The following is a 19722-nucleotide window of genomic DNA, read 5'->3' as shown; positions in this document are numbered from 1 at the left end:
CTCAACCACTCTCCTGCAAATTCATATTCCTGAATCATTTTGATCCTTTGCTTTCTGAGCTGCTCTACAAAGACAGCTGATGTACTAAATTACACAGCTGCACAAGCTAGATCTCCTACAAATTGATGGCATTCATTCCCAGACGAGTCTTCAGGATTGCGAGTTTGTTCTTGTCTCTATTTGGTTCTCTCTCCCACTCCCTTCAGTAGCTAGTCTGAATTATTCCTTTCAAAGCCTCTTGCCTTCTCACTTCAGAAGCTCACACGGATCTTTACAGGGAAAAAAAAGAAACTATTAATTAGCAACTGAAATTTATTTACATTCACAGTTATTCTCATCTCCTTCACTCCTGTCTATGAGAACAAGATGACCATCTTCCTGTTCAGGACAAACTCTTCTGCAGATTCCAGATTCTCTCCCATCGGATTTCTTTAGGAATCCTGTTCCATAACAATTCTCTCTACTGGCTCCTTCCAATTAGTCATAAACATGCTCAAGTAGCTGCCATTTTTCAAAAACAAAATCTGTAATCTACCTTCCTTTCTTCTCAATTGTCATTAACATCTTTCTTATTCTAGCTTCTTCAAGGACCACTCTCTTTTCCAAATTGCTACTATGCTTCTTCATCTCTAGCCACTCTTCAATTCACAGAAAACTGGCTTCTGCATCTAAACCTCTATTGAAACTACTACTGTGGAGGTCACTAATGACCCCTTAATTTCACACAAAAAGGATACTTCTTGTCCTTATCTTAACCATTTAGCAACATTTGACTTTTTTTTTTAAACTTTAAAATCTCCTTCCTTGGCTTTGGTGATATCATAGTTTTTGATCTCCTCCCACCCACCTCACAGACTTCTTGTTGTAAAAAGAAATTTATCTTAGCACTGGTTCAGCACTAACAATAAGCCAGATACTGTGCTAAGAGCTGTACACACTTAAGACAACTCTACGAGGTAGGTACTATAATTCTCATTGTATAAAAGGGAAGTGGTTTTGTAAAGTTACACAGACGAGGCAGTCTAACTACAAATCCCAGTAGCTTCACTATATGGCCAGCAATTCTTTTTTTGAAGTAGCTGTGAGAGGGGTACTTTGAGGCATTATCTTTGAGCCAATAATTGTTAATTCTTCATTTAGAAGAGATCACTTAACTCTGTTAAATGCATGTAGATTCAAAAAAAGTCTTTGAAACACAACTACTTAAGCTTTATAATTTTCAAAATCTCTCAATAATCTTCTGCACTTAGTAAAGAGAAGAAGCAGGAAGAATTGGCATTAAGGTTTCTTTTCCACAAAGTAATGTCAGTTCATGCAAGGTTATTATATGCCTCTTAGGATTCTTGGACACTGTAACTTTATTGACAGAGCACCTGCTGTCCTATCTCACAAGGATGGCAGAAGTTTCCATAAAAATTCTCCAGTCTATGGGGTGAAGCTACTCTGTAACATACTGCAGCATCTAAAAGTCTGGGCACAAATCACACCCTATTTGTAAGTTTTAATAATGGGTTTAATACATGCCTCTATTATTCTGCCAAGAAGAAACCCTAATTTAATGCCGCTAACTGAAATGTGCGAGTGAAGAAGTGGCCCTCAAACTTGGCTGCACATGGGAATTTTTAGGGAGCTTTAAAACACACCGGTAGCCCAGTCCTACCTGTGTGTTTGGTAATTGGTCTGCTATGGGATGGGGATCAGGAGTTTTAGAGGGTCCTCATGTAACTCTAAGGCACAGCAACAGTCAAGAAACCACTGGTGTAAAATACAAGGAAAGACTGTCAATTCACTCTGTAGGTTTTGAAAAAAAAGGATGGGTGGATGGATGTCTTCATCCACTATCAGGGTTCTGCTTACCTACATGGTCACGTATGAGTCTAATTGCAAGCAAATGATTTCCCACGGCCATCAACCAACCAAACATACGTGGTCTTTGATAACTGCATTAGTTTCCCAGGATTGCTGTAACAAAGTACTACAGACTGGAGGGCTTAAAACAACAGAAATTTATTGTCTCAAAGTTCTGGAAGCTGAAAATCCCAAACCAAGCTATCTGTTGGGCTTTGCTCTCTTTGACAGCTATAAGGGAGAATCCTCCCACGCCTCTTCTAGCTTTTGGTGTTTGCTGCCAATCTCTGGCATTCCTTGGCTTGTAGATGGATCACTTCAGGGACAAATTATCTTCTCCCCGTGTCATTACAGTCTTCCCTCTATGTATGTATCTCTGTGTTCAAATTTCCATTTTTTATTAGACCATCAATTATATTGGGTTAGAGCTCATGATAATAACTTCATTTGATTACCTCTGTAAAGATGCTATTTCCAAACAAGGGCAAATTCTTAGGTACTAGGGGTTAGGACTTCAACATATCTTTTTCAAGGGACACAATTCAACTCATAACAACTTACTACTGTATATGTCAGTAAAACTGCTCCAAAGCAGGATTCTTAACTTAGGGATGGGAAAAATTTTTTCATCTCTCTTTTTCACTAAATCTCATGTAAATACAGCATTTCCTACAATTATGAACATCAGCAAAAAACTACAATAGTAACTATTAGTGGTTCTTGAGAGTTTACACACATAGAAAGCACTGGTATTTTCATGTTACATTTCAGTGTTTGCAGCTATCCTAAAAATACCATTTACAGTCATCACTACTTTGAAATTATAGTTGTCAACAGACTTACTGCTAGATCTAGTTCTGTAATGTATTAATAATGACACACATATATACTAATATATCATGAGATAATACTTCCATAATTGTATTTCAGTAAAACTGATTTTGATTTATTGCATTTTATGCACTTAACATTATTCTGAAAGGAAGGCCAAATTGAAAAAAAAAAAAGTCTTTCTATAACCTACAGCTTCTGGTTAGTTAGTGAATTCTTACATTCCAGACTTGAGATTTTTTAACCTCAGTAAGTTATCAAAGAACATACAGGGCATTGTACAAAATTTTTCAAACCTTTTTAAAAACCATGACCCAAGTGAAAAAATACACAATCTTACCTCCCTCATACACAACACAAAACAAAGTATCACAAGTATTTACCTTTACACTCCAAGAGATGCACTGTGATATTTCTATATTCTATTTCTTTTCATTAAATAATGCCAGTGTGACCTACTGAATTAATTTTACAATAACTCTTATAGCATAAATTAAGTTAGTCTTAAAAATCCTGTGTTGGTATTCCCTTAGAAACTTCTCATATTATAGTATGTGAAAGGCTGTTATTGATATTTATGTACTACTTAAAAAAATATGTCATCATTCAGAGGTGGCATTTAGATGAGCAATAGCTGAACAGCTAATCAGACTCTATTTAGACAACTGGTTATGAGTTATATACCTTTTACAAATTTCATGGGAGTCTAAACTTTACCAAATGCAGGAAGGGAAAGAGGTAAAATAATGAACATTTTATACCTGAATCATTTTAAAATTACAAAAATGTTTTAAGTGCATAATGCTCAATTTCATTGAGGTATTTCCTCATTTTACCACTATAAAATCGGGTAGAAGCATTTTCCAAACCAACATTTATTTATGCCCAGGCTAAAAAGAATTTACCTGTAGTAAACTCGAAGTGTCTGGATTTCTTCTTCCAGTTTTTTGTATTGTTGAACTGCAGTTTCTCTGGCTTGTTGCATAGCTAACAACTTTGCCTGTAAGTAATCAATATTTAAAGAAATTTAGTATTAGCTTGGTATGTTAGAGTACAATAGTATGAATAATAGTCTCAAATTTCTGGTTGCTTTAAACATACCAGCATTTTTAGTATTGCATAATTTCCCACAAAATCATCCAATTATATTAATAACAGAAATGCTAAAAGACAAGAACATATTAAATTTACCAACTTTGCTCATTACTAAACTTCAACCTTATTCATCTGTATCATCAGATATATGCCCTTCTGCAATGTTTGACTTTATACACACAGAATTCAGAATGTGGAACATGGGTTCAGAGCAATATCTAGAGTAGAGATAAGCATACTGGGTGTTTCAGATACAAATTTAATGCGGCTCCACTGCCTGATCACACTAGATTTTCTTTTAACTTTATTAATAGTAAAACTCAGAAAATTCTAAATATGTTGTTAAGCCATCTTTGATATTTAACATGAAAAAAATACACAAGACTGATTCTTACAGATATGATTTAACCTTTTCAATTCCTTTTCTGCAGGGAAAAAGAATCTCTAAAGGGAGAATGGCAGCAATCTTGAATGTTAAAGATATTATATTCAAGAAATGCTATTGTTTCTCTCTGCCTATAATATTCTAATTCTAGATGGTCTGTGAACAGTTTTTCAATAGGGTTCAAACTAGTAATCTTAAAAGAACTGCCACCTTCCAACTATCATTCCCACTGGATTTCAGGCATAGCAAAATGTTTTCAACATAGTTTTTAAAACACAGTACTGGTAAACCAGGTTTCCATTTTATTTATTCAAAGTTTAATTTGCATGAAAAAGTTGTCTTTCACTTTAAATGGTGTTTGATAGACAACACAGAGCAAATTGTTATCACACACCTCACAAACTACCCTAATGGCAGTAGAGGCAGACATTCACTAATTTTGCTGCTGAACTCATATGATTTCATTGGAATTATTTTCTTTTATAAGAATGAAGGCATAAGACAAATTGTGAAATCCTGATCATAGGAAAATTAATTAGTGTAATATTTGTGAACAGTAGACAATGACACTTTTCTATTTTAAAAATGGAGAATTATAAAAACATGCAGCAGTTTGGATCTTGGTGTATATATTTGGCATTAAATTAATTTGTTCTTTGTCTGGACTAGCAAATTCTAACAAAGAGTAACTTTAAATTTTGATGTTTGAGTGGTTTAACATGCCAAATTCTAGAATTATAGATGAAACATGCTCAAAAATTATTAAAAAGCGTTTAAAATAAAAATTGTTGGCTGGCTCTTGATACCAATAATTAACAACTTTGCCAATTTTCAGTACACTATAAAATGTGATAGTGGCAAGTCAAAAAGAATCACACAAAAAAGCGTGTATCACATTTAACTTACAGAACGTCAAGATATCCTACAGCATGTATTTAAGGAATACCAAACACTGGACAGGTAACAAACAGAATTCACTAAATAAATATGTTAGCTTAATTGATTATTTTGAAGTTTTTTACCTGGTACTTCTGGGGGGCGGGAAACCAAACCAAAAATAAACCTAACAATGTTCTGGCAGGAAAATGCCATAATGAAAATTCTGCCTAAGAAATTTCTACAATGAAAATGGGACCTTGAAAACTTGACTTAAATTGCTGTGCTTTGCATAATATTGAACATTTCACTTCTCTTCCCACAGTTAGTTGGCTAGGAAGATTTGGTGTTGCTTCATAGCAAATTCACTTACTTTATTAATTCCAAACGTCTAATCTTCTGTCTAAACCCTGGTGACTACTTTCAAAGCTATTATAAACTTTCTGGCTTTACAACCTCCTTCCTTTACTTTATCAGATATGTTCTTATCTGGTCAGCACATCTTTTATGGGGAAACACCCTTACCCTATGCCACAGTGATCCTGGCCACTCCTGGGGGCTAGGATGAACTCACATATATATAAGTTCAAATAGAGAACTCTATCCCCCTAGCCCCGGAAGAACGCTAAATCCTGATGACATCATTTGTACCTCAGGGTCCCCGAATGCCAACGGATCCAGATTCCTTTCTTGGACTTCCTGGGTACATTAATCCTTTTTTTTTTTTTTTTTTCATTCTGGCTTAGACTAGTTTGAGTTGGATTTAAATTATATGTAATGTAAGAAAACATAATTAATTGAAAGGTGCTGTTTACTTCTATTGCATTTCCTAATTTCATTATTAACAGCATATAATTACATCATGTTACAAGTCAAAAATATTTCATATCACAAACATGAGAAAATTAGAAACAAGCTTTTTTTCCTGTTTTCCTGCTGTATTTTCCACATTTTTGGCAATTTCATAAAAATTGCATGCATTCATTTATGTCTATACTCACATTAAAAATAACAAAATTCAAAGTCTAAGAAATATACAATGTTAAGTAAATCTTTCTGTTACCTCCAACCTGCAGTACTACAAATCCCCTCTCCTGACATTACCAGTTACCTGTTCGTTATACATCCTTCCAGAGAGTCTACACTTTTACATATATTTGCAACTAAATATACCTATTTACAGTATGATGGCATTCTTTATACAGTTATAAACCTTGTTTTAAATTGAAAAACATTCTGTGCTCTTTTGCTTCCTAAAGAAAAAATAATCCTGTATCCCAACCCATGTATCACACACATTAGTCACATGCCCTCCTTCCCCTCCCATCCCCCAGTGAAACACTTTCATGAATTTGGGTTCATCATTTTCAAGAATATTCTATTCCTTCATTACATAGTTATATACTTATAGATAATACATTTTTTTGTTAATAGGTTTTTTTGTGGGTTTTTATTTTTATTGGGGAAGGGGAACAGGACTTTATTGGGGAACAGTGTGTACTTCCAGGACTTTTTATCCAAGTCAAGTTGTTGTCCTTTCAGTCTTAGTTGTGGAGGGCGCAGCTCAGCTCCAGGTCCAGTTGCTGTTGCTAGTTCCAGGGGGCACAGCCCACCATCCCTCGCGGGAGTCGAACCCGGCAATCTTGTGGTTGAGAGGACGTGCACCAACCAACTGAGCCATCTGGGAGCTCAGCGGCAACTCAGCTCAAGGTGCTGTGTTCAATCTTACTTGCAGGGGGTGGAGCCCACCATCCCTTAGGGGACTCGAGGAATTGAACTGGCAACCTTGTGATTGAGAGCTCACGCTCAAACCAACTGAGCCATCCAGGAGGCAGCTCAGCTCAAGGTGCCATGTTTAATCTTAGTTGCAGGGGGCAGAGCCCATCATCCCTTGCAGGATTCAAGGAGTTGAACCCGCAACTTTGTGGTTGAGAGCCTACTGGCCCATGTGGGAATCGAACCGGCAGCCTTCGGAGTTAGGAACATGGAGCTCCAACCGCTGGAGCCACCGGGCCAGCCTATTAATAGGTTTTTAAATATTAATGATACTACATATTTTACAGACAACTGCTTTTTTGGTCAGTATTGTACTTCTGATTCTTATTGACACATGTATCCACTCTGATACCTATCTTCATACAAAATGTTCTCTTGTGCACCACTATAATTAATGTCCTCATGTAATCCAACCCCTGGCAACCAATATGGGATTTTTATCCCTATAGTTTTGCCTTTTCTAGAATGTCATATAAATGAAATCATATAGTAGGCAGCCTTTTAAAATCGGGTCCTTTCACATAACTTAATGTTTTTGAGACTCATTCAACTTATTATATGTATCAGTTCATTCCTTTATATAACTGAGTAGTAGTCCATCGTATGGATATACCACAATCTGTATATTCATTTACCAGTTGAAGGACAACTGGGTTGTTTCCAGTTTTTGGCGGTTATTAATAAAGCTGATATAACCATTTGATATTTATGGAGCTATACCTTCATTTCTCTTAAATAAACACAAAAGAGAAAAATTACTGGGTCCTATGGTTAAGTGTGTGTGTTTATATACTATATACCATATGTATATATATATATACACACACACATATATATACACACATATAAATATATATATGGTATCTATATATATATTTGACATATATATTATATACTTGTGCGCGCGCGTGCACGCGCGCGCGCACACACACACACACACACACACACACACACACACAGGGGGCACCAAAACAATGTATACACATTTTAAGAAAGGACAACACTATTAAAATTATGCTGATGGTAACCACTTTGAGCACCTCATGTAATTGCACAAGTCACAAGTGACTTGTATTCATCTTTTGTTATTGGTATATATTGAGCATTACAAATTTAATAGTTTTTTTCCTTTCTTAAAATATGTATGCATTTTTTGTCACCCTTTGTATATGTCTTAAAACAGACATATATATACCTCTCCCTCTCTCTCTCCATATATATATACATATATATGTATGTGTGTGTATATATATATATATATATACATATAAATCAAATGCTACTGATTTATATATATATGTATATATATATGGTTGATGCAAAAGTAATTGAGGTTTAAAATGTTCAAAAAATTGCAAAAACCACAATTATTTTTGCACCAACCTAATATATATATAAATCCATGACACCTATATATATATATATGTGTGTGTATATATATGTATATATGTCTATTTTAAGCCAAAAGTCACTTAAGTTCACCCCTGCCATGTTTTATGTTTTTCATATCAAAATTTACCTTTTATATTTTGTATAGTCCTTAACTAGTTATTGTACTTATAGTTGATTTTGCTATTTTTGTCTTTTAACCATCATACTAGATTTATATGCGGTAGATCCATTACCTTTTCTATATATTTGCCTTTGGGTAGAATTTTCTTTCATATATTTTATTTCTAGCTATGGCCTTTTTTTTTTCTCCTTATTGAAGCCCCTTTAACATTTCTCGTAAGGGCGGCTTAGTGGTGATGAACTCTTCTAGCCTTTGCTTGTCTGGGAAACTATCCTTCAACCCTGAATGATAACTTTGCTGGGTAGAGTATTCTTAGTTGGGTATTTCTTCCTTTCAGCACTTTGAACGTATCATGTCACTTCCTTCTGGCTTACAAATTTCTGCTGAAAAAATTAGCTAATAGTCTTATGAGGTTTCCTTTGCATGTAACCAGTTTTTGGTAAGATACTTCAAAACAACTAGTTATCTTCCTGCTTTTAAGATACTCTTTATCTTTCACTTTTGATATTTACATTTTAATGCATCCTGGTGTGGATCTCTCTGGTCCCATCTTATTTGGGATTCTCTGCTTCCTGGACTTGGAGACCGTTTATTTCCCCAAAAATAAGACCTAGCCAGACCATCAGTTCTAATGTGGCTTTTGGAGCAAAAATTAATATAAGACCTGGTCTTATTTTAATATACTATAAGACTGGATCTTTAATATAATAAAATATAATATACTAATATAATATAATATAATATAATATAATATAATATGGGGTCTTATATTAATTTTTGCTCCAAAAGACACATTAGAGCTGATTGTCTGGCTAGGTCTTATTTTCGGGGAAACACGGTATTTGTTTCCATCCTCAGGTTAGGTTTTCAGTTATTATTTGTTTAAGAAAGTTTTCTGCCCCTTTTTCTCTCTCTTTTCCCTCTGGAATCCCTATAATGGAAACGTCTACAATGCTTGATGTTGTTCCAAAGGTCCATCAAACTATCTTCATTACAAATTTTTTCTTTGTTGTTTTGTTTGGGTGATTTTCACTACCCTGTGCTCCAGGTCGCTGATCTATTTTTCTGTATCGTCTAGTCTGCTGTTGTTGTTTCCCTCTTGCATATTTTTTAGTTCAGTTATTATATTCTTCATCTCGGTGAGTTCTGTTTGGTACTTTCTTATATTTTCTCTCTCTCTGTTGAAGTTCTGAATGTGTTAAGTTATTCTTCCTCTTAGTTTGGTGAGCATATTTATGACCATTACTTTGACCTCTTTGTCTCTGTTTTATCGAAGTTTATTTCTGGAGTTTTATGTTGTTCCTTCATTTGGAACATGCTCCTTTCCCCCTCATTTTGCTTGGCTTTCTGTGTATTATAAAAATCAGCTCCCTCTCACAGTCTAGAAGGAGTGGCTCTATGTAGGATATGAACTTTACCATTTCACCTTGGTTGTCTCACAAGCTCTTTCTCTCATTGTTTCAGATTGGTGGTGTCCAGAAACGCAGACCCCACGGTGACCTGAGCATGATGCTCCAGGGCCATCCCCTGTGTGGTCTTTGTGTGTCCTTGGCTCTGGCCAGCTGTGTGGGAGTGTGGAGCTGCTCACCAGCCATGTCTGTCAGGCTGGGTGAGTGGGGGTGGGGCACTGTTAGCCTACCTGTTAGCAGGTTAAATGGGGGTGCAAAGTGGCACTCACCTGTGCTGATGCCAGCCAGAGGGAACCTGTAAAAATGGTGTCTGCCAGTGTAATGTTCTCAGAGAATCCCAACAGATTTCCGCCCTTCAGCAGATACTTCAAGCCCAGCAGGTGAACTCTTTCACCTCTGGTCTAGGTTCCCCTCAAACTGCTGCTCTTCGTGCTATATCCTGGGGTAAAGGGGTCTGTGCATGAGCCCTTTAAGAGTGGAATCTTTGTTCCCTAGAGTCTTGTGTTTTGAGCACGAGCCTTGTGGGGTTAAGCCTGGCGCCTTGGGGGTTCATCTCTCCAGTGCAGGGGCCAGGACAGGGGTGCTTGGTGTGGAGTACAAACCTCCTGCTCCGTAAGGAAAAAATCCATTTATATATACATTCTTTTCTTTGTTTTTTGAGGTCTCTCCCAATTGTAGGTCGCTATATCAGGGGTGGGGTTTCTGGAAAGTGTGTTTCTCCCTGTTCTACAAATCTCAACATGGCCCTTTTATCCTTTGTTGTGGAACAGGTGTTCAGCTAGTTCTCAAGTTCTTTTCAGAGGGTATTGTTCCATGTGTAGTTGTATATGTGCTGTGTCTGTGGGAGGAGGTGAGTTCAGAATCTTTCTATGCCACCAAATTTGAACGCCTCCCCATGCCACCTTTCTGTATACCACTCAAGCCTTTCCATATATAATTGCATGTTTTGTTCTTTATTTTTCTTCTTTATTCTAACTCCTGTAAAACTTCACTTCAGTCTTTCTCCACCCTCTATCCAACTCTTGCCCAAGGTAAAAATGCAAGAGACTTGTTGCTGTACTTCTGATAATTATGTACATTATTTATATTCAGTTTTGACCCATACAATGTTATTGGCACAAAGGAGTCCTGTAACTGGGAACTGTGTATATTTAGTTTTAGTAATGGGAACAACTGGGAGTCATGACCATATTTAATCTTACTTAGTTGGATCGTCTGCTTCTCCAAGTCATGTTCAAACTGTGTTGCTGGTTCACCTCTCCTTACTAGTAGTAAGAATATGAACACTCTACTGCTTATGCCACCAAAATTTGCCTAAAAAAAGTTTGTCTTAACTAAGATATGTTCTCTTAAATCCAATAATGTTACTATTGTAACAAAAAACAACAACTCTTAAGCATATATAATCACAATTATATTTTTAACACTCCAAACAAACTTTATAAACTTATCATCAAATTTCATTGACTCAAAGATGCTACTGATTTTAAAACACACTGTAATTTTATTTAAAAAATCAGGGAAATTATACTTTTAAGATATCATCTATTGTAACAAGCGTATGTTAAAATGTGACATGATATTAACCTAATATATTTCCCTCCTCCAAAACAATAAAATTCCCTTCTGAGCGATACCAAAATATTTTTTCCTGCCTGTATCATGTGTTTAAAAAATTTTATCATCTTCTCACCCCACTCACACAAAATCTCCACCTTGTCCTTTTCTCTTTAGTATTCTCTATTAAATAAAGAGAACTACAACATTCCTGATTCTTTCGTTTTTTCACAGGGAAAACCATGAAGTTTTGATTGCAATCTCCAGTGGTGTAACCTACAATTTTATGTGTCCTCCAGCTACCTTTCATACTTGCTTCCCAACATGTAAAAGCTGTTGCTTAAAAAACCTTAAAACCTAGAAGGAGCAGTTGAATTAACTCCAGATGAACTCATGGAATCAAATCTTCATTCAATAACAGTTATTGGTAATGATGGAAGTTTAGTATAATCAGTGTATGTTTTACATCTTCAGTATCTTCTCAGTACACCTTAAAATCTTTCTCTTGTAATATTTTTTTATCTTTCCAGTTTCATTCAGATATAATCAACATACGTATAACATTGTATTAGTTGTATAACATAATGATTTGATGTATGTATATATATTGAGAAATGATTACCACCAACAGTTTAGTTAACTAACATAATTACAATTTTTTTTCTTGTGATGTTATGATTTACTCTCTTGGCAACTTTCAAATATATGATACTTTAATGTTAACACCTAGTTACCATGCTATACATCACATTCCGCGGAACTTTTTTTTTTAACCACAAGTGATTAAAAAAGAGGTTGGTTAACTAATGTTAGGTTAGTCATGTAACTAAATGTCTCATCATTCTTTAACTGTATCTATCTTGAGCAGTGCTATCTAAATAAGAAAACCATTTATACGGCTACTGTATTAGAAATGGACTACATTATTTCCTTAGAGTTTTAGCTAGTAATTTAGAATGATAGACAAAGAAAAGATTACACTATTCACATCACTGAACACTACTTGTTATGGATATTGTGGGAAAACCACTTTTATCTTACTTTTAAATCTTGTTATGTTTGGTTTGAATGTGTTTTTAATAGTAATAGTCTGAAATAATTAAGCCTTCTTTTGGTAACTCCAAGACCATTAATGGAAATCTGTTGTTATCTGAGAACAGAGGCATTTGATCTTCTGTGTGATATCTGCTAAATAAACACACAGTACCAATTAAATCATAGCAGTGAATAATTTTAGAGCTGAAAGGATCTTAGAGGTCCCCTACTTTTATAGGTGAGAAAAATTGTTGCTAATACAACATATTTAGGCAAACATTTGGAAATTGTCCAAGGTTTCATAGCTGGTTAGAAGGAAAGTTGAAACTAGAATACAAGTTTCCAGAAAACATTGCTTATTCTACTATATAAGAAAAACTTCAATATGGTTTAATTTAATATGTATGTTAGTCGTTTTAATAGAATTGCTTTACAGAGTATAACCATAAATATATAGGCTGTGCTACATTATTAAACATATCTGTAAGATATCTAATTAGATATGGGTTCTATGCCTATTTTTAAACAATAGGCATAGAGCCCGGAATATCACTTGGGTCTTTTTAAGTTTTGGTTAGTTGTCAGGTATCTGAAAGAGTGAAAAATGGAAATGCTAACCACATTTTCAATACTGTCTAAAATGATCATGTTTCTGAAGGCAACGAAACAAAATAATATAAAATTCACACTGTTCTAGAATAGTTTCTTCAGGATACATAATGATAGGAAGGAAAAAAGAGTTATTGTGCCTGAATGGCAATCAAGTGCTTGTACGGTGGCAGTGCATTGGGAAAGGAACCCATCTTGCCAGGGAAGCATGATGTCACCTATTATACAACAACAAACATATAAAAAACCCTGCGGCTTTAAATTATTATTTTAGTTTTAGTTAATCTGATGTTAATATAGTTTCAATAGGATTCTTTTTATTAGTATTTGCTTATCTTTTATATATCCTTTTAATTTCAATCATTTTTATTTGTCTAGGACTAGGTGGGATTATTATAAACAGCATATACTATGTTTTCCAGTTTAACAATCTTTGTCTTTTAACTGGAACCTTTGATCCTCTTACAGTTAATGTAATTACGAATAAATTTGGGCTTAAATATCTCATCTTATTATGTGTTTTCTATTTGTCCCACTAGTTCCATTACTTTTTTCTTTTTAAATCACCTTTGATTGCTATCTTTTATATTGATTCTTTTATTGTACTCCCATTTTCCTTTCTTTAATTTTGGATGTTACATATTCCTTTACATTCTTTTAATGATTACCCCAGAAATCACGATATAAGACTAAATTATCAAAAATCTTACATTCATACTCCTAGACAATGAGAGAACCTTAAAACCCTTTTACTCTTTTTACTCCCAATTTCTTTGGTACTTTAAAGAATGTATTATTATTCATTTTATTTAGGTTTAAACTTCAAAGAACATTATTATTTTGTTATGACAATACACATGTATATTTGTCATTTTTGCTTTATGCTTCATTACTTCCAGTTGGAAGGCTCCTTATAGAATCATGTTCCTTTTGTTTAAACAACAGCCCTTGAAAGTTTCTTTGATACAAAGCTGAAAATGACTAACTCAATTTTTAGTTGTCTGAAAATGTGTTTATCTCATATTCATTCTTAGAGAACATCTATGCTGGGTATTTAATTCTAAATTGCCAGTTGTTTCCTTTTAGAACATGAAAGCATTCTTTTGGGGGGGGGGAGAGGAACAGGACTTTTATTGGGGATCATTGTGTACTTCTGGGACTTTTCCAAGTCAAGTTGTTGTCCTTTCAATCTTAGTTATGGAGGGCGCAGCTCAGCTCCAGGTCCAGTTGCCGTTGTTAGTTGCAGGCAGTGCAGCCCACCATCCCTTGCAGGACTCGAGGAGTCGAACCGGCAACCTTGTGGTTGAGAGCCCGCACTCCAACCAACTGAGCCATCTGGCCACCTAGGAGCTGAGTGGCAGCTCATTGACTTCATTCTAGTTGTGGAGGGCACAGCTCAATGGCCCATGTGGGAATTGAACCGGCAGCACAGTTGCCCAGAGCTTGCGCTCTAACCAACTGAGCCACCCGTCTGCCCAAAAGCATTCTTAGGTGTTCTGATTTCCACAGCTCTATTGAGAAGACATCTCTAAGTCTAATTGCTGCTCATTCAAAAGTAATTGTTTTCCTTTGGCTAGCTATTTATTGTGTCTTTGATGATAGAATTCTTCTATTTCATTATGATCATTATGATCCTGGGGATGGCTATCTTTCATCCATTTTAGAAAAATCTCATTTTCTGCTCTAACAATGCTTTTCCTGGTTTGTCTATACTCTCTCCTTTTGGGAACCCAGTTAAATGTTTGTAGTACTACCTTATTCTAAATCTCCTTTGTTTCTTCTATCAGTGTTATAGTATGGATAATTTTTCAGATATATTCCAATTCTTATGTCTTCCCGCTCACTACTTCTTTCTTCAGTTGTGTATAATCTGATGTTTAATTTATCCTAGAATGTATTACTTCAAATTTTTTTTTTTTTGGGTCTCTCTCTTTTTTTTTTTTAACTCAATGTGATTCTTTTTCAGATTTGCCTGGTGCCTTCTAAAAAACATTTGTGGTTTACTTATGGTTGGGATTCATATTCTATTTAAATAATCATTAAAGCATTTCACAGTATCTATTCTATATCTTTAGGTAACTTTATTGTTTGGTTGTGTGTGTGTGTGTGTGTGTGTGTGTGTGTGTTCTTCTACTGGGTTTATTGTTTCTCTTGAATTTCAATTCATGATGGTTTTCTTCCTTATGTGCTTGACTGATAATTCGTTGTGAATTCATATTTTCCTGATTATCATCTATGGGAATCCTGTTGGACTAAACTTAGGATGCCTTCCAGTAAGGAGAGTTTGTGTCTGCTTTATCAGGCAATTAAGGGAGACAATTCCTAGATAAAGTTCAAGAAGCCAGGATTAATGCTGGCCTTTTTGCCTCAGCTTCCTAGCCTTGCTACTGGTCTGATGATTGTGATCCTAAGTGAAGATCAAAGTACTTCTACAGATGTTTTGCCTTGATACAGCTGGACACCATCTGTTTGCTTACTACTGGAGAGGCGTTATCTCCAATAGTAAAATCTTTGGAAGATTTCCTCTATTTATTTCAGAGTCTAGCAATGTATAAAATTTACTTTTGTCCAGGACCTGGCAGGTTATCAGTAGAATGGTCCCTACAGTATTTCCCTGCCAGAAGAAGAAGTCTATACTGAAATTTAACACATATTACACCATCCAAAATAGACCAAACAAGTTTTATAATTTAACGTTTAAAATTTTTACATTTGGTACATTAATTAGGCTTATTTATTCAATAATTTTACTAAATTGCTTTTAAATAGAAACATACAAGAGAAGGTTTCAGATGGTTATTTATAAGTCCTTCTCTGAAATAACTCATTGTGGGGCTATCTAATCTAAAATCCAAATGTATGAAAAGTAACTAAAATTTTGGATATAGTCACCCTAACAACATTTTGCTCTTTTAACATTGTTTGATGGAAGTACTAGAGATAGAATGACTGGCTACATAACAATTTTGATCAGATTGTTAAGAGCATCTTGAGATAAACTTTCAACTTTGCATTAACTTGTATGATAACATTATTATTATTATTATTATTATTATTATTTTGCATCCTGCCTTTAACCAGTCTCTCTTATTCTATACTAAATACAATATATATTAAGAAATAAAACTACTTAAAACAGTTTAATGGTCAGAATCACTATAGTAGCTAGCACAGTTGAGTGATAAACTGTGTCCTAAGCCTGTTACATCTGATCTCCAACAACTGCCACATATTCTAATTTAACATGAAGTTAGAAGTTGTCATAGTCTCACTTTTTTAAAGAAAGATATATATATATATACATATATATATGTGTGTGTGTGTGTATATATATATATATATATATATATATATATATATATATATATATATATAATTGTCCAATTGATAAAATGTTGAAAAGTAGAAATTGAAACATTCCCCATTACTGCCTCTAAAAATGTGAACACTTTAGAGAAGAAAAAAAAATCCACAAGGTGAGAGAACCACTTGTTAGGGAATGATTTACTTAAACCCTCTCAGTTTTTAAGGTTATAAATAAAAATAATGTCAGAATCGAAATCTGAACCCAGAACCCTTGATTATCAGTTCAGTAAATAATCCTGAGTCTGTGAATTAGCTACTGTGTTTCCCCGGAAATAAGACGTGGCCGGACAATCAGCTCTAATGTTTCTTTCGGAGCAAAAATGAATATAGGACCAGGTCTTCTTATATTAATTTTTGCTCCAAAAGAAACATTAGAGCTGACTGTCCAGCCAGGTTTTATTTTCGGGGAAACATGGTACTTTGCCAACTTCTTCTCCAAATTTAAACATGCCATTATATCCTATTGTGCTGACTTCAGGGGTGATATTGTTTATTCCAATTTTAGCTCTTTTCCCATTACTATCATTTACTTTGAAATCCTCTCTTTCTGTTTTTTAATTTTTATATCATAAAATATTTATATGACATCATTTACTTTTTAAGTCCTAAGTAATTTAATGTATTTGTGTTGAACCATTTCTTTGGCCATTAATTTGGACTGTGGAGATGTTACCATTTCCACTGAATGAATACTATTCTCAGAATACACGACCATGACCTTAAGTTTGCTGCTAGTTAGATCCAGTTAGATGTCAGGCCCCCAAGACTTCCTGACTCCATCTCTGAAAGTCATTTATATTGATATGTATAAAACTACTGGCCACCTCACTGGTTTCACTAAACCTACCCATCATTTAATGATATATGTCTCTTTTAATATCCAGAAAACAGGTTAATCATGTAGTATTTATAGTCCTCAGAGAATACCTATGAAATTATTGAATTTCTGTCTGCTACAGCACTTGTTCACGAGGTCATTTCCTCAAGAAAAAAAATTATATGCAAGAAAACACTTAAAGCATCAACTGGAATGGGAGTCCCCCCCCCCAAATCCATTCTCCTTTCTCATGACATGATACATTCCTTTCACTAAGCTTGCTTTCTCTGGTACTACCTAAGAACATGAGCACACAGAGAATATTAAATTCTTATTTAAACTCAACAAGCAAACATGACAATATTTCTCTGCTTTACACTTGAGTAGTAAACATTTCTGTACATGCCAGTGCCCTTCTATTTAGTTAGAACTTTAGTCAGCAGTATTTTGTTTATTTGTTCAGGATCATGTATGTTTTTTCACTACATCTATTAATATAATACACTTCATCACCTGAACACCTGCTGAACTAAACTTGTCTTGCCAGCAAAAAATTTTGAAATTATGCAATCTGCAATTCAGTCCATGGAAAGCACTTGGATAGAATTTCTTCTATACCTTTCAACATACTTAACAACAATTAAAGAACTGCCTGCATAGAAATATTGTCAACTGAAAAGTTAGTGAAGCGAGTTTAATCAAGTGAACTTGACTAACATTTTAACTAAGGACTTTACAGATACTTATGTTAAATAACTACCATAATTGTTTTCTATCAAGTTAACCTTAACAGTAATATAAAATTTTATGAATGTATTAAAAAGAAAATCAGTATTATGTGATTTCTAATTAATAAAAATAAATTTTTCATATATATATATATATATATATATATATACATAAAAGAAAATATAAAAGACTATGGAAAGGGCTATTGAAAAATCATCCATAATAACTAAAAAAATATATCCTTAAAGAAATAAGGCATCTTAGTACGTTGTATTTCACATGGAAATTTTTAAAACATGAAAGGAGCAAATTTTTAAACATGTAAACATTAACATATAACTAGCAAATATTCATAATTATAAAAACATAAACATAAACCTTTATAATCAAGGTTATAGGAAAGATATTTTACTGAAATAGTTTATAATTAAATAAGAGTACTGAAAGACTCCAAATAAAAGAAATGTTCATTTATAAGTCTCTCATCTGTGAAACCATTTTACTCAGCTTTCTAAACTAAGCCAGTAAATTTCCTATTCATTTATTACAAAAATCACCCAGAAATAATTGAAGTTATTTGAATTAAAGATAAGTCTTTAAAAAGAGCAAACTACATTAAGGAAAAAAAAAAAAAAAGACCAAGCAAGATTACATAAACAAGCTAAAAGTTTTCTTAATACTTTAATGACATACAAGCATTAAAAAAAAGCAACTAAAGTTTTAAGAGATGACAGTTTAGTTTTCAACCAAAGGAAGAGGGCTTTCTAAACTGGACTTCATTTCTCTTAATCAATATATATATATATATATATATATATATATATATATATATATAGTGATTTAAACAAAAAATTCTGTATATGAATGTGGAAATTACTTGAGGGTTGTGTCTAAGCATGTGAAAGCATAAGAAAATTGAATTCCCTGTTTCCTTCTGGATGCTGCAGACAAGAGCAACACAGCCCCGGGCACACTGCTGCGGATTTTAACTGTTGTATGGAACTACTCAAAATGCTTTTGATCCATTTTATCTTGCAAGTTAGCAAAGAAATGTTGCAATAAGAAACACCAACAAAGATCTGAAAAAGTTAAGCTCTGGATTACCATATTGTGTTCTCCTGCCATTCAATGCTCCATACAAAGGCAGTGGTGTTCAAAGTAAGAAAAAAAAAAGTGGAGGGAGAAAGAGAAAAGAGAAACTGGTCTCAGAAAGCGCAAAGCACAAAGTAAATAATATTCTTCTACATCCCTTCTTTTTCACAGATTGGATGTTAAAAGAGTTGCAGCAATTAGGCTTTTGTTAATTACCAGCTGTTGAAACAGATGTGTTGACTATCCTTATTAGTCAACAGCTGGGTGAGAAGAACAATTGATGCTCCCTAAAACCAACAGCCAGCTGCTCTGCAGTAATTATCTCCAATTAATAATACAGGTGATAAAGGCAAAAAGCTCCTATCTTTCTGTTTCAATAACTTTGGCAGTTTCAATAAGTATAGCTTTGTCATTACACAGTAATAGAGAATACATTTATTACAACAAGGAAGGTTGTATATTAGAGTTGTATTAACTCTATGGTAGTTTCTATTATGCAATTTCTGGAGAAGGAATCAGACAAGTGCTAAAAGTAGAAGCAGACATTCTGTAGGCTTTTATTTATCATATTTCAAATGTCACTGCCAACTTACTTCTCTAGTACTGACAATAATAGCTAAGCACTTAAGTTCTTTGAAAAAGAGAAGCATAACTAAAATGTGTTCTTTTTGATTTCCAGGTGTTTTCCCTGATCATGTTTTATATTCAGTTCACTGAAGCAATATACTTCCTCTTGGTATGCTGGAATATCAGTGTCCTGTTCCTTAGCTTACATTTCCTAGGT

At 34.2% G+C, this 19722-nt stretch overlaps 1 protein-coding gene across 15 annotated transcripts in view; it reads right to left on the bottom strand.

Moving 5' to 3' along the window:
- Positions 1 to 19722, bottom strand: part of MIPOL1 (mirror-image polydactyly 1) — a 251042-nt gene that overhangs the window by 79323 nt on the left and 151997 nt on the right. For all 15 annotated transcript variants that reach the window (XM_019749153.2, XM_074328162.1, XM_074328165.1 and 12 more), the window contains one exon: positions 3585 to 3679. In XM_019749153.2, the coding sequence (XP_019604712.2) occupies positions 3585 to 3679 (95 nt within the window). The remainder of the gene's footprint in view (positions 1 to 3584; positions 3680 to 19722) is intronic.

Source organism: Rhinolophus sinicus, linkage group LG03 (assembly GCF_036562045.2).
Source record: "Rhinolophus sinicus isolate RSC01 linkage group LG03, ASM3656204v1, whole genome shotgun sequence".
Lineage (NCBI taxonomy): Eukaryota > Metazoa > Chordata > Mammalia > Chiroptera > Rhinolophidae > Rhinolophus > Rhinolophus sinicus.
Note: the sequence above shows the minus strand (reverse complement) of the source record. Positions and strands in the feature narration are given on the sequence as shown.